The 14559-nt window shown below is 36.9% G+C and overlaps 1 protein-coding gene across 2 annotated transcripts in view; it reads right to left on the reverse strand.

Moving 5' to 3' along the window:
• Positions 1–14559, reverse strand: part of nub (nubbin) — a 110842-nt gene that overhangs the window by 23861 nt on the left and 72422 nt on the right. For both annotated transcript variants that reach the window (XR_010949984.1, XM_067768917.1), the window contains exon 2: positions 4924–4968. Coding sequence is in view for 1 of the 2 variants with exons in the window: in XM_067768917.1 (XP_067625018.1) it covers positions 4924–4968 (45 nt within the window). In the remaining variant the exon portion in view is untranslated. The remainder of the gene's footprint in view (positions 1–4923; positions 4969–14559) is intronic.

The raw sequence follows: 14559 nt of genomic DNA on the forward strand, positions 1-14559 counted from the left end.
GCACTACGACGGAAATTGCCCAAAGCTCGCTAATAGCCCGAATCTACATATTTACAACCAAAGCTTTATTTATATATTTGCATTCCAAATAAGAGCGAAAAAGGGACCCATACAGCAATTAGAAATAATATATATGATGTGTCACCTCTACACTACCTCTATGTATTACCTCTACAAATGGTGTGTGTCCACTATTCACCGCAACCGATTCAGCTATGGGTCATATAAGATATGAATGAAATACTCGTAAGCCTTATGGAAAAGTGTAGACATTTTAAGTTTGACACTCAAGGACATATAAAATAATCAATCCGAAGCAACGTAAAGAATATCCAAATTGGGAAATATCACATTTGCTTATGGAAACGCAGCCAAGTGTGAATTGCAAATTCTTGACCCCAGACACATACAGGCACAGGGTTCGGTTATGAATAATAATGAACCAATTGAATATTTAATTTACATACAACCATTTATTTAGTATATTTACATATGCATTTCTAACTAGTTGATTATCTACAAATGTACATATATATTAGGGTCTTCGATTATTCAACTTTTTTTCTAAAACAGGATGGCGAGTTTTTCGCAAATAATTCAAATTCAAAGGTGTTCGAAAAGTACCTATGTCTGACTTGGAATACTTATCTATACATCAGTCAGTATGTTTTTCTATAACAAAAATTATTTTGATTTATACAGATTCGCTGCACAGAATTATCCAAAACGGAGTGCAGTGTTGGTGCAGGAAATTTCTCTAAGCTATGCATGTACCCAGATAGACTAGCAGGTCTCATAGCGTGAAATATTCATGGGGGATCTCTCCACAGACGTAAGAAGGAGATTGATTCACGACTAAGCAAACTTAACAATCATCACACTCCATTTATGGCAATGAAAAATGGGATAAACTAGAATGGGGGCCCTAGCATCGTTAGACATCACTGAAAGAGTCTCTTGTTCACTCCGATCAATAAAATTTTACCTGCATAATTGATAAAAGAAAACTGTCATTCGAAATATGTAGGTACTCTACAGAGACCTATAATATACCCAAACACACTTGGACTAGAATAGAACATAGAGTTTGTTAAGTAAATCATGCAAAGAATTGTTTAGAATTAGAGCCATAACTACGGGACACTACCGGTGGAGCGTGCACACGCAAAGCATTGGAGGCCCCTTCAATGACGGGTGTAGGAACGTCGGACAAGAGGGTTATAAAGAAGCTCTCACCCGATTTAGTGAAAAAAAACCAATATTATATGACTTTTATTTTCTTCATCGTTTAAATTAACTTCGTTCAGCTGACAGAAGTTGTGTGTAACTACATTTGTATTTCAAAAATCAAATCGGCAATGAATTTTGTTCACTGAGCAATTAAATCTTAATACGGGATACAAAAACGAAAACCATTGTGGATAAAACAAGTGTGATATCTTATCCGTCAACTGCCTGACAGGATGTTCAATATGGCTACTTTTTGGCGTTTTGGCAGCGTTTTAACAGGATGTTCAATATGGCGGCGCATACGGTCGCCTATTTGCAGCGGGTGATAGAAATAGATACAGGATGCGAGCACGATTACTAATTACCCCGTAGGAAGGTCAGTAACTAGTGATGTAAATATGTGTCTTATTCAGAACTTGCCCTATATAGTAGGTTGATTTTCACTTCTTCGGAACTATAGAAAAGATAATGCAGCGCGGGATGATTCCCACCGCCTAGGACGGTGCCAATTGAAAGCATATAAAAGAGATTTTGGGTTTCAACTCGGAAGCGTCAGCTATCCACAGCTAAGCAAAAAATATGTTTAGGCTTGGTTTGGTTGAGCTGGAGGGATGTCTTGACGCTCCCTTGTTTGAGAACGTGGGAGGTTGGGATGGGCAGAGCATTCTTGGGCCTGTCTTAAGGATAGCCTTTGTCCTCCCAACATGAAGTGGCAAATAGTTTTGAAATACGTTATACTGTTTTTGTGCCTGGCGCGGTGCCATTTAAAAACCAAAAATTAAGATTGTTGCGAGAAATAACGGAGTTTAAATATTATTGAATAACGGAGATATTGTGAATAACGCAGGAACATGTGAAATGAAACGACAATCTAGAAATGCCATTTTGATTTTGTACCTGGCGCTTTGGTCATAGAACCTTGCCATTAATCCCAAAAAAAAGAGATTAAGGGCAAACTGGTGTTGGTACCGAATGCACTAGAAGCGCAACGGTTTGGAACTAGATATTTTCCGCACAGGATAACTGTGACATTTTCTGCCCTGCACTGTTTCACATTCTTTGTGCACTAATCGAATATAAGTAGTATTTTATTATATGGTTGAGAGTTGCGGAAGTATGCAAAGTAAAGAAAAATAATAAAAATAATATTCATAGCTTTAAATATGCGTTTAAATTTAAAAATTGGTTATTATTTTGATAATCCTATAAAATCCATTATGAGATTAATTTGGTGCATGTATGGTGTACGGTTTTTGTTTTTGTAACACCCCTTCGCACAAGCACTCTGCCTGTTTTGGATAAAATTATAAAATTTCAACACAATTTAGTTATAATTTTTTTTTCCTTAATTTGTTTTCGTCATCTCATCTCCGCTGCATTGCTTTTGGTGTTGCTGTGGACAATGCATTCTGATGTGTGATAAATTTACGATTTGTCTGTTCAATCCTACACCATATGAAAATGGTAAACAGACCTTCTGTTGCACGGAAAACATCTGCTTTAATACTTATTCTTTCACGATACCAAAATTACATACATATATGTACATATGTATATGTATTAATGTTTGTATGTAGTCAGGAATGGACTTTGCGAGGGCTCAAATAAAATCGAAATGAATCAATTTTTGTAATTCATATTGTTTTTAAAGCTGAATGGATTCATGTATTTATTTTGTAGTATCAGTTTTGGACTTGTGTGTGTGTGTGTGTTTGTGTACTACACGCAGATGTGCACACGTACTTAAAAGTATTTATTTACTGACTTTTCAACCCTTGCTTAAAGTACCTACAACACAATCGGAGTATATGTCTATATTGTAATAAATACTGCAGTAACATATAAACATACATATATGAAGGGTTTTGGAATATTGGCTGGACGCCTTCTGTTCTCTCTTAAATCGTCGTACAGGACACGCGTCTTTCGCACTTTCGATTTAGCACTCGGTTGTTCTTGGCAAAAGGAAATTTTATGTTTCTTTGTTTAATGTGACTTTAAGAAGGTTTAAATATACAACATACTTCAAGTACAAGTAAATAGGTATGTGCGGCTGTGTGTGTCCTCATTTTGGGTTGATTAAAAGATGTTCTCGTTAAGAGGCATTAATCGTTTTTAGGTTGTTTAAGAGCTTAACACACATAACCCCATTGTTTAACTAATCAAGCAGTAATATTTTCTGTTGTTGATATTAGAGAAAAGTTACAAAATTTGCATTGGTTACTAGGACATGTTTCTGAATTTCAGCTTTTCGGGTGCTAAGTTTTGAACTCGAGTACATTCTTATTGTTGTTAAGTCATGTCCAGCTGCTCGCTTTACAGTTTGTCTATAACTTTTGTCATTCGGTCCATATATACAACATGTTTTTAAGTCAAATTATGTGGAATATTTTTCGTCGATCTCAACAGACCTTAATCAGTGACATTGGTTTTATGGAAATGCGATGTAAGCTTTTCACCATTATATCGAAATTATTTATATATATTTGGTTAATTCTGTGGGCGCGGAGAAAATTTATATGAAGCAAAGAGCCTATCTCTTCAGTCAAACAGTAGTATTTAATATTTCTCGTAACTTTGTCCTGCAAGTGTTACTCAAACTCGTAAGTTCCCAACATACCAAAAAACTGCTAACTTTGTTCTGTTTTGCCACAGAATAGGTGACATAATTGATGGGGTCTTCCTGACTTGGTTAATGGATTATACTAGTCATTTAAAAGTAGTTAGAATATTATTTCATCAATAGAAATTTTTATTTTTAAATGCATGGCTGGCAATAAAAGGCAGCCTTGTATTAAGAGTAAATAAAAAAAAACTTAAAAAATACACCGCAAAACAAGGATACACAATGAAAAGCAGTGAAAATGAGATAATCCACTGAAATCTTTTATGAAAATTATATATGGGGTATTCCATTTTTACAGAAATGTTTTTATGTCCCCTTTTCTTTATAAGAATAAGTGAAGAAATTATGATGGAATGTGAAATTCATATTTTAAAGCACTTTTTTAACTTAAAGAACTTTTAAAGATAAATGCCCAATGAATATTTTGGCTTTATGCACATAAGATCTGAAGTTAATGACATAATACCTCCCAAATCTCAAGTATTGTTTCTCAACAATGACTCAACTTGGAGTTCATAGCGTTCTCAACAAAGAGTGCACTTTTTTTATATGGCAAATATGTATGCTGATTCCCATGTTCACGAAAAAATCGTTCTGAACTTGTAATTGGACTTAAATATAAGATTCCAATACTAAAGTATTTTTATAAGAATAAACAAAACATAACTTGTTTACTAACAGTAAACAGCTGATGGCTTTTATGATGCCTCCTTGGAGAACTTTTTTATTTTGAACTTCACCTCAACTCGAATGTGGAATATCAACTGGAGAAGTGTTCTGGATATAGATTTGAGAACTATAAATGTCTTAAAATTTCTCTAAGGTTGAAGGATGATTTTAAAATGACGTTGGAGATCAACCCGGGAACTTCAAATTTCACAAGGATGAGAGAACTTTATATTTCTCGAAGGCTGGAGAAATATTTTTCGATGTTTTTTGGGTGTATTAGTGTAAGGTTTCTCAGAGGGCTTTCCAAGTTTATTTCGAGAGCTGTTTTAAGTTTATTCTTCCTATCCTCTTAAAACAGAAATATTTAACTAATACTATATAATGAGGTCATAACTCACCAGCATATTGGAGTGGCGAAGGCGATCGGGTCAACCGACTAATATCTGAAAATGAGAAAGAATTTAAAATTAACGAATTACGTATCAAACTTTTTGAAAGATCAAAATGCGATTATATAGTCAGAAATTTAATGTTCTTGCGATCTTTGGACTGCGCAAGCAATCGAGAAGTACAAATATCTTAAATATTATCAGTCAGTGTCCGTTGAGTTCACCATAAATTTCTTCGAGAATGAATATGCTTTTTCTTATTTATTTAATCACAGTTTTTTTCGAAAGCTTACAAGTAAACCCACTATTGCGAACATTAACGACCGAGGACACTTTAAAGGACACCGTCCAACAAATCTACCTGAAAGCATTGCTGTGATTCATCGCAATAAACATTTAAATATGCAACTATGTAAATGGCAGTATTAACAAAGTATTTTACATTTTTACGACCATTTTGGAGTGTCCTACAATACCCGTTAAAATATGAATGTCTTAGCCTTCGCAGCACAAAGGACTAACAATGTTGCCAATTTATGACTTCCTTCGAACCAACAAATACAAATACAACTTATGAATATAAATGTTCTTCATCATATTTATGTATGCTTCGATGAGTACTAAAATTTATTGCTTTTCAATAAATTAGCTCAACTACTTCCATTTGGTTATTGCTTTTACAGTTGTAGTTTGAATAAAAAATTTGAATAGCTAAAACTCAACAGTGAGGGTGATGGGAAAGTCGACTTCCACTACGAGGTTATACGTAAAGTCTTACGTTTAAAACCAGAGCGATTTGGACATTGTAAATGAGTTATTCTATTTAATGAATTTTTGAGGCAATAAAAGATAAAGTTAGTTTGGGTTTTTCCTATTCCATCGATTTGAGCTGTTCTGGGTTTTTAGAAGTGCGAAAACTATATAATTTTAGACCGAGTTTTTGTTGCAATTTTTGGCGCGATATCTTTCAAATATTTCTGCAAATTGATGGGACCTACATGTTTCATGGCATCTGTATCATATTGTAACCCAAATTTCATTTCTACAAAATCAAATTTAAATAGAACAAACAGAAAATAAACAAGTAGGGAAGGCTAAGTTCGGGTGTAACCGAACATTACATACTCAGCTGAGAGCTTTGGAAACAAAATAAGGGAAAATCACCATTTAGGAAAATGAACCTAGGGTAACCCTGGAATGTGTTTGTATGACATGTGTATCAAACGAAAGGTGTTAATGATTATTTAAAACGTAGTGGGCCTAAGTTCTATAGGTGGACGCCTTTTCGAGACATCGCAATAAGGGTGGACCAAGGGTGACTCTGGAATGTGTATCGTACAAACAATGGGTAACAAATTAAAAGTATTAATGAGGGTTTTAAAAGGGAGTAGCCCTTAGTTGTATATGTCAAGGCGTTTTCGAGATATCTACCAAAATGTGGACCAGGGTGATCCAGAACATCATCTGTCGGCTACCGCTAATTTATTTATATATGTCATAACACGAACAGTATTCCTTCCAAGATTCCAAGGGCTTTTGATTTCGCCCTGCAAAACTTTTTCATTTTCTTCTACTTAATATGGTAGGTGTCACACCCATTTTACCAAATTTTTTTCTAAAGTTATACTTTGCGTCAATAGACCAATACAATTACCATGTTTTATTCCTTTTTTCGTATTTGCTATATAATTATGGCATTTGTTTCATTTTTCGTAATTTTCGATATCGAAAAAGTGGGCGTGGTCATAGTCGGATTTCGGCCATTTTTTACACCAATACAAAGTGAGTTCAGATAAGTACGTGGGCTAAGTTTAGTAAAGATATATCGATTTTTGCTCAAGTTATCGTGTTAACGGCCGAGCGGAAGGACAGACGGTCGACTGTGTATAAAAATTGGGCGTGGCTTTAACCGATTTCGCCCATTTTCACAGAAAACAATTATCGTCGTAGAATCTATGCCCCTACCAAATGTCACAAGGATTCTTAATTTTTGTTAGACTTATGGCATTAAAAGTATTCTAGACGAATTAAATGAAAAAGGGCGGAGTTACGGACATTTTGAAATTTTCTTTTGTCATTGTATTTTGTTGCACCATATCATTACTGGCGTTGAATGTTGACATAATTTACTTTTATACTGTAAAGATATCAAATTTTTTGTTAAAATTTTACTTAACAAAAATTGTTTTTTAAAAGTGGGCGTGTTCGTCATCCGATTTCGCTAATTTTTATTTAGCACACATATATTAATAGGAGTAACGTTCCTACCAAATTTCATTATGATATCTTCAACGACTGGCGATTTACAGCTTGCAAAACTTTTAAATTACCTTCTTTTATAAGTGGGCGGTGCCACGCCTATTGTCCAAAACTTTTCTAATTTTCTATTTTGCGTCATAAGGTCAACGTACGTTCCAAGTTCCATCGCTTTATCCATCTTTGGCAATGAATTATCGCACTTTTTCTGTTTTTCGAAATTTTCGATATCGAAAAAGTGGGCGTGGTTGTAGTCCGATTTCGTTCATTTTAAATAGCAATCTGGGATGAGCGCCCAGGAACCTACATACCAAATTTCATCAAGATGCCTTAAAATTTCCTCAAGTTATCGTGTTTACAGGCCGACGGACAGACGGACGGACATGGCTAAATGAATTTCTTTTTTCACCCAGATCATTTTGATATATAGAAGTCTATATCTATCTCGATTAGTTTATGCCGTTACGGATTACCGTTATGCGAACAAAGTTAATATACTCTGTGAGCTCTGCTCAGCTGAGTATAAAAAAATATTAAGCATTTCCTTCATATAAATGGACAAAATCAGCGAAAAATTTATCCCTAATAAAGACATATATAAAGGCACAGAAATTTTAAAAATATTTATGAGAAATAAAAATATAAAAGTGGAGCGCACATTACTTGGATTGGAAAGTTGGCAGAAAAGGAGTCAACTTATCAATTTATAGTCAATTAATTGTGCTCCACCTTTATATTTTTATTTCTTGTAAATATCTTTACAGTTTCTATGTCAAAATTTTAAAGTCAAAGTTCAGCAAGAATATGTCTTTATATAAGGACACATTTTTCGCTGATTTTGTCCATTTATATGAAGGAAATGTTTAAAATTTTTTATTTTCTTTTTATTTTCTACTTTTTAGTTTGTATGTATACAATAAAGTACATATCAGAGGAATACATAAACTACATTAGTTTTTAAGCTACTTGAAAATTGTCCATATATGCCAAGCTTGAATTGCTACAAGTGAGTATGCGGATGAAGTCCCAAGATTGTAGCTCAATGGGAAGCCTCTTGAAAATTGATCGCAAGATTCCCACCGTTCCGTACGTATCCCAATTCGTGCGCCCCTATAGAAACTTTTTGTATTATATTTTATACTGCCATCGACCTCTGAATTAAGTTTCTAATTATTTCGATACGTCCACCACCTAACAGAACTTTCCCCTTTTTATACTCAGCGTGCTTTGCACACAGAGTATATTAACTTTGATTGGATAACGGTTGGTTGTAAAGGTATAAAGGAATCGAGATAGATATAGACTTCCATATATCAAAATCATCAGTATCGACAAAAAATTTGATTGAGCCATGTCCGTCCGTCCGCCCGTTAGCACGATAACTTGAGTAAATATTGAGATATCTTCACCAAATTTGGTACACGAGCTTATCTGGACCCAGAATAGATTGGTGTTGAAAATGAGCGAAATCGGATGATAACCACGCCCACTTTTTATATATATAACGTTTTGGAAAGCACAAAAGATCTGATTATTTTGTAAATAATACACCTAGAATGTTGAAATTTGACGCGTGGACTGATATTGAGACTATTGATAAAAATTTAAAAAAAAATGTTTAAATGGGCGCGGCAACGCCCACTTGTGATAGAAACAATTTTCTAAATATTATGAATCATAAATCAAAATTCGTTAAACCTATCGTAACATAGCTCGGCAGAAAGGAATGCTTTGAAGAAAAATTAACGAAATCGGTCAAGGACAACGCCCACTTTTATATAAAAGATTTTTAAAAGGGTCGTGGACGAATAAAATAAGCTATATCTTTGCAAAAAAGAGCTTTGTATCAATAGTATTTCATTTCCCAAGTGGATTTATAACAATAAATAGGAAAAACTTCAAATTTTCAAAAATGGGCGTGGCACCGCCCCTTTTATGACTAATGTTTCGGCAGCAATAACTCGAAGAAAAGTTAACATATCGTAATGAAATTGTATACTTAATCCACTTGCTGCTTCTGGATCTGACAGCTGTATCACTTCTAATAGCGGGATTCTTAGCCTGGCAAGCGCAGGGCACGAGCACAGAACGTACTCGATCGTTTCTTCCTCCAGCCCGCACTTCCTACATCTACTATCACTGACCAAGCCTAATTTAAAGGCATGTGACGCCAGAAGGCAGCGTCCAGTCAGAATACCCGTCATGAGTCTACAGTCCTCTCTTTTTAATGATAGCAGCAACTTTGTAATTTAAGGTTGTAAGACCTACACATAATCTTCGACACTTTACAGCCCCGTGCTTGAACCCACGCCTTTCCTGATTGGTCGATCATGTACACCTCTCGCCTTCGCTTAATCTCGGCCAGCCTAATTGGGACGTCTACGGAGCAAGGTTCAAGGAATGCGCCCTTTTTAGCTAATTCATCCGCTTTTTCATTCCCATCTATTCCCATATGCCCTGGGACCCAATATAGATGTATACTGTCCCGATTCTCTCCAGGGACTGCTTACATTCTAACACGCATTTAGATGCTGTGATATGCGAGATTATTGCCTTAAATGCTGCTTGACTGTCAATATAAAAGTTAACTCGATTGCAGCTTAAGCTATTCTATTCTACGGCTACTATTTCCCATTGGAAAACGCTACAGTAATCCGTCAGCCTGTAGGATCTGTTTATTTCCGGATCAGCACAGTATACCGCAAACCTTACTTCTTCCACTATTTGGAACCATATGTGTACACATGTATAGCCTCGTCCGTCATTTGAGCACCCTTGCGCCAACCGCCCACCTCTATTGTGGCCTTAAGATCTCCCTCGAAGCGCAGATAGGGAATCAGGTAGTCTGTTCGTTTTGTGATTAATGACGCTATACTACTATGGTCGTATGGTCGGCGCTCATGCTGCCCCGAGGCACCGAGCCTGGTTGCAGGTGTTAACGCTATGTTCTTTGCTACCAGGTCTACAGGTGGAATGTGCAGAATGGCATACAGTGCAGCCGTCGGGGTTGTTTTCAGGGCTCCCGTAATACTAAGCAATGATAGTCTGCATACCCCCTCTAATTTTTTGAGGTAGGTTGCTTTTTGTGTGGCTGTCCACCAAACTAGAACTCCACATTATAGAACAGGTCTTACAATCGCTGTAAAAACCCAATGATAAAGGGAGGGGATAAGCCGCACGTACACCGCAGCATTCTTTTACATGCATAAAGTGCCGTTGAAGCCTTCTTCACCCTCTCCTCCACGTTGAGCTTCCATGACGGCTTACTCTCTAGGATGATTCCTAGATATTTTGTGCAAGGTTTCTCCTGTAGGGTCACACCTTCTAACTTAAGCCTGATCCAATTTGGGACCTTGTGCCTCTTTGTAAACAAGACCATATCCGTCTTTTCCGCGTTGACTTTCAACCCGGCATTTGGTGCCCAGGTATGAATATCCCAAAGCGCCCGATCCATCAAAGAGCTAATCGTTGGAAGGCACTTTCTCCACTTATGACAATTGCAACGTCATCTGCGAAAGCCGTAAGTTTTACGGGTCTCTCATCGAATCGCCTGAGTAGTTAGTTCATGATCAGCCTCCACAGCAGAGGTGATAGCACCCCTCCCTGCGTCGTTCCCCTGTCCACTGAATTCGTGGCCTCGTACAATCCCCATTGTGATGTAATCTTCCTGCAATTTAACATGCAGCCGGTCCATATCGTTAAGGCTGGATGTACTTAGTGTAATTAAGACCATTCATAATCGCCCATTCATAAGCGGCCACCGTGGTGTGATGGTAGCGTGCTCCGCCTATCACACCGTATGCCCTGGGTTCAACTCCCGGGCAAAGCAACATCAAAATTTTAGAAATAAAATTTTTCAATTAGAAGAAAATTTTTCTAAGCGGGGTCGCCCCTCGGCAGTGTCTGGCAAGCGCTCCGATTGTATTTCTGCCATGAAAAGCTCTCAATGAAAACTCATCTGCCTTGCAGATGCCGTTCGGAGTCGGCATAAAACATGTAGGTCCCGTCCGGCCAATTTGTAGGGAAAAATCAAGAGGAGCACGACGCAAATTGGAAGAGAAGCTCGGCCTTAGATCTCTTCGGAGGTTATCGCGCCTTACATTTATTTTTTTTTTTTTTTATAATCGCCCACTTAGAGACATTATTGAAAGCCCCGGCAATGTCTAAGAAGACTCCTAGAGCCCTTATATTCCAGGGATTTCTCTATGCTTATTACCACCCTATGCAATGCGGTGTCTACCGGCTTGCCTTTGGTGTTCGCATGCTGTGTTGTGGAGAGCAACTTTTCATCCACGTTGGACCGTATGTACACATCTATCAGCCTCTCAAAGGTTTTGAGCAGAAATGATGTTAAGCTAATGGGTCTATAGTCTTTGGAATACATGTGACCGATCTTCCCCGCCTTTGGTAGAAAAGCTACACGAGCAGTTCTCCAAGAGTGCGGTACATAATTCAGTCTTATGCACCCATCCAATATTATTTTAAGCCATTCCACGACCGCCCTACTTGAAGCTTGTAGCATGGCCGGGAATATACTGTCTGGGCCCGGCGATTTAAACTTCGAAAAAGTTTTCACTGCCCATTTGATCTTGGTATCGGTCACCAATCCCGGCACTACCCGCTCCTTGATCGAAGTGTGAGTGCCGTCTGCTGGCTCTTCTAAACCATCTCCCGATGGGAAATGTGTACCGAGAAGCACCTCAAGGGAGTCCTCACTATTACGTGACCATTCCCCGTTCTCCTTCTTTATTAGTCCCTGAACTACGTTTCCCCTTGCTAGGACTTTTCTCGCCCGTGCTGTTTCGCTGGTGCACTTTATGTCCGTACAGAAACTTTTCCATGAGTTTCTCTTCACATAATAAGCTATAAATTAGCAAAAAATAATTTTGAATCAATGATATTTCACTTATCAGGTTTTACTGTAAGAGGAAATGGGGAGACATTTTTATTTTAAACGGGCGGTGCCACGTGTTATGTAGAAAAGTAGTTTATCTGAAATGAATTGTACAATTGAAGCTCACACTGAGTATATAGTGTTCAGTTACACCCGAATTTAGACACTTTTACTTGTTTTGCATTGTCTCGGTGTCTTAACCTATATGTGAAGTTTCACGTTTGTAGCTTAATCGGAAGTTACTTAAAAATCGATTGCAACAAAAACAAAAAAACATATTGAAAATGCGTACAAACATTCAACCGACATAATATAAAGGAAATAATAATAATAATATAGGAACTTTGCTATCGATTTTGACGAAATCTCTCTTTGAGCTTTTCATATGAAACTGGAGCTCAGAATCCGGTTAGATTGTAAAATTAAAGTGGCGCACGGATCGAGATATTTGGAAAATCGATTGATCTTGCACTAAAGTTTCCCGTTCAGTTCAGATCCCGGTGCAATAGAAACACAAAGGAGACAAATTTAGATAGATGGCGCACGAATCAAAATATTTTTAAAATTCGATGTAATATTTTTGTCGGAGTTTTAGTAGTTTTTCAGTGAGGTAGATATCTAAAACTTAGACAATCGTTCAGGACTTTGGAATAGCGCCAAATGTGACAAAGTTTAGTAAAATGTAAAACCGACCTCTTCTATTAAAAAGGTCGCTACTTAAAAGTTTTGTTAACGACTAAGCATCTCAGTAATTCTATTTCAGGAGACCAGTTAAAACGGTTGTAACTCAAAAATTAGTTTCGTTACAGGAAAGATTCCTTTTCACATTTTGTAAAGGACTTAAGTCGATAAAAAAAAAAATAAAATAAATGTAAGGGGCGGTAACCTCCGAAGAGATATTGGACAATCCCCCCCCTCCCCCCGGGATCATCGGTGTGGTAGGCGGAGCACGCTACCACCACATCACGGCGGCCGCCGACATTATAAAAGATATATGTATGAAGATGATATGAGATGGTTCTTATTTTCAAGTCTCTCCCCTTAGAACATATACATTTTGGTCCCGACAAGAAATAGCTAAGCAGTGTCGCACAGAGACTTAAGTAATTTCAATATATCGAGTCTTCATAGGGCAATCTAGGTTTCCAATGGGGCTCAAATGTTATGTGTTAAGTCTCAAACTATAGTATTATCGATTTTCGGTATTGAAAGTAAAAAAATGTTATTTAAATTCAATTATTTTACAACATGTCTCTGAAGTTTTCATGATAGGTCTCGAATAATTGATGAGTAGTTTGAATCGAAATGAGATTGAATTTTGGAATGGAATTGGTGTGCTTTCTTACCAAATTTTATGCCTGTACCTTTAGTAATTAACATCTAGAATTAATAACTCAAAAAACCTTATAAAGGCGTTAAAATTAAAAAAAAAAAAAAATCAAGAAACAAGACGAGAAACATTATGAAGTGAAATAGTTCTTGAATAGGATGTCCTTATAAGGCGTTTTTAAATCCACAACTAATGTAAAATGATGTACTACTCAACAGTGGACGTATTGGAAATTCTTAGACTTGGGAAAATCGAACAGAGTACACCTAAAATGGAAGGCGGAAGAAGTAGGATTTCTACACTAATTATGCTGGAACATAACTGATTTACTTAAGTGGCACTTAACCGTTTAACTAGTTATGGTAGTCACATAAGGCGCACCAGTCGCTTCCACTCTGTGCTAACTGGCGCCAATTGGTCATACAAAGGAAATTCAAATCGTGTTTCACCTATGTTTCCAGAGGAGTGGGAGCCGTCCTCTTCCTCTGCTTCCATAGGTGGCTTCCGATAAAAAATACTTTCTTAGCAGGACCATCATCTTCCATTCGCATAACATGGCCTAGCCAGCGCAGCCGCTGCGTTTTAATTCGCTGGACTATGTTGGTGTTTGCGTAGAGCTCGTACAGCTCGTCATTAAATCTTCTTCGGTAGTCGCCATCGCCAACGCGTAGAGGTCCATAAATCTTTCGAAGAACTTTTCTCTCGAAAACTCCCAAAGCCGCTTCATCTGCTACTGTCATGGTCCATGCTTCTGCCCCATATGGCAGGACGGGAACGATAACTGACTTGTAGAGTATCATTTTCGTTTGCAGAGAGGACTTTACTTTTCAGTTGCTTACCTATTCCGATGTAACATTTATTGGCAAAAGTGAATCTTTGCTGGAACAATTACTAAGATGGTATATTTAAAAATTTAGCACAATAATTAGATATTTCCGATAAATGGAAACAAAGTTAAGTGATTAAATTTACCGTTGTTATCTTTCATTAATACACTTTCATTGAGAAGTGTCCAAGTTTTTATCTTTGTTATTATTATTTACAATTAAAAAATGTGATTAATTTCACCAAAGAAATATTATTTACTTGCAAAGTGTTGCTCCTCAACTTCAGCAAATTTAACTGGAAATCCAAAAAATTGTCAAAATAAAGACAATGAACTAAA

This window comes from Eurosta solidaginis, chromosome 2, assembly GCF_040869045.1.
Source record: "Eurosta solidaginis isolate ZX-2024a chromosome 2, ASM4086904v1, whole genome shotgun sequence".
Classification (NCBI taxonomy): domain Eukaryota; kingdom Metazoa; phylum Arthropoda; class Insecta; order Diptera; family Tephritidae; genus Eurosta; species Eurosta solidaginis.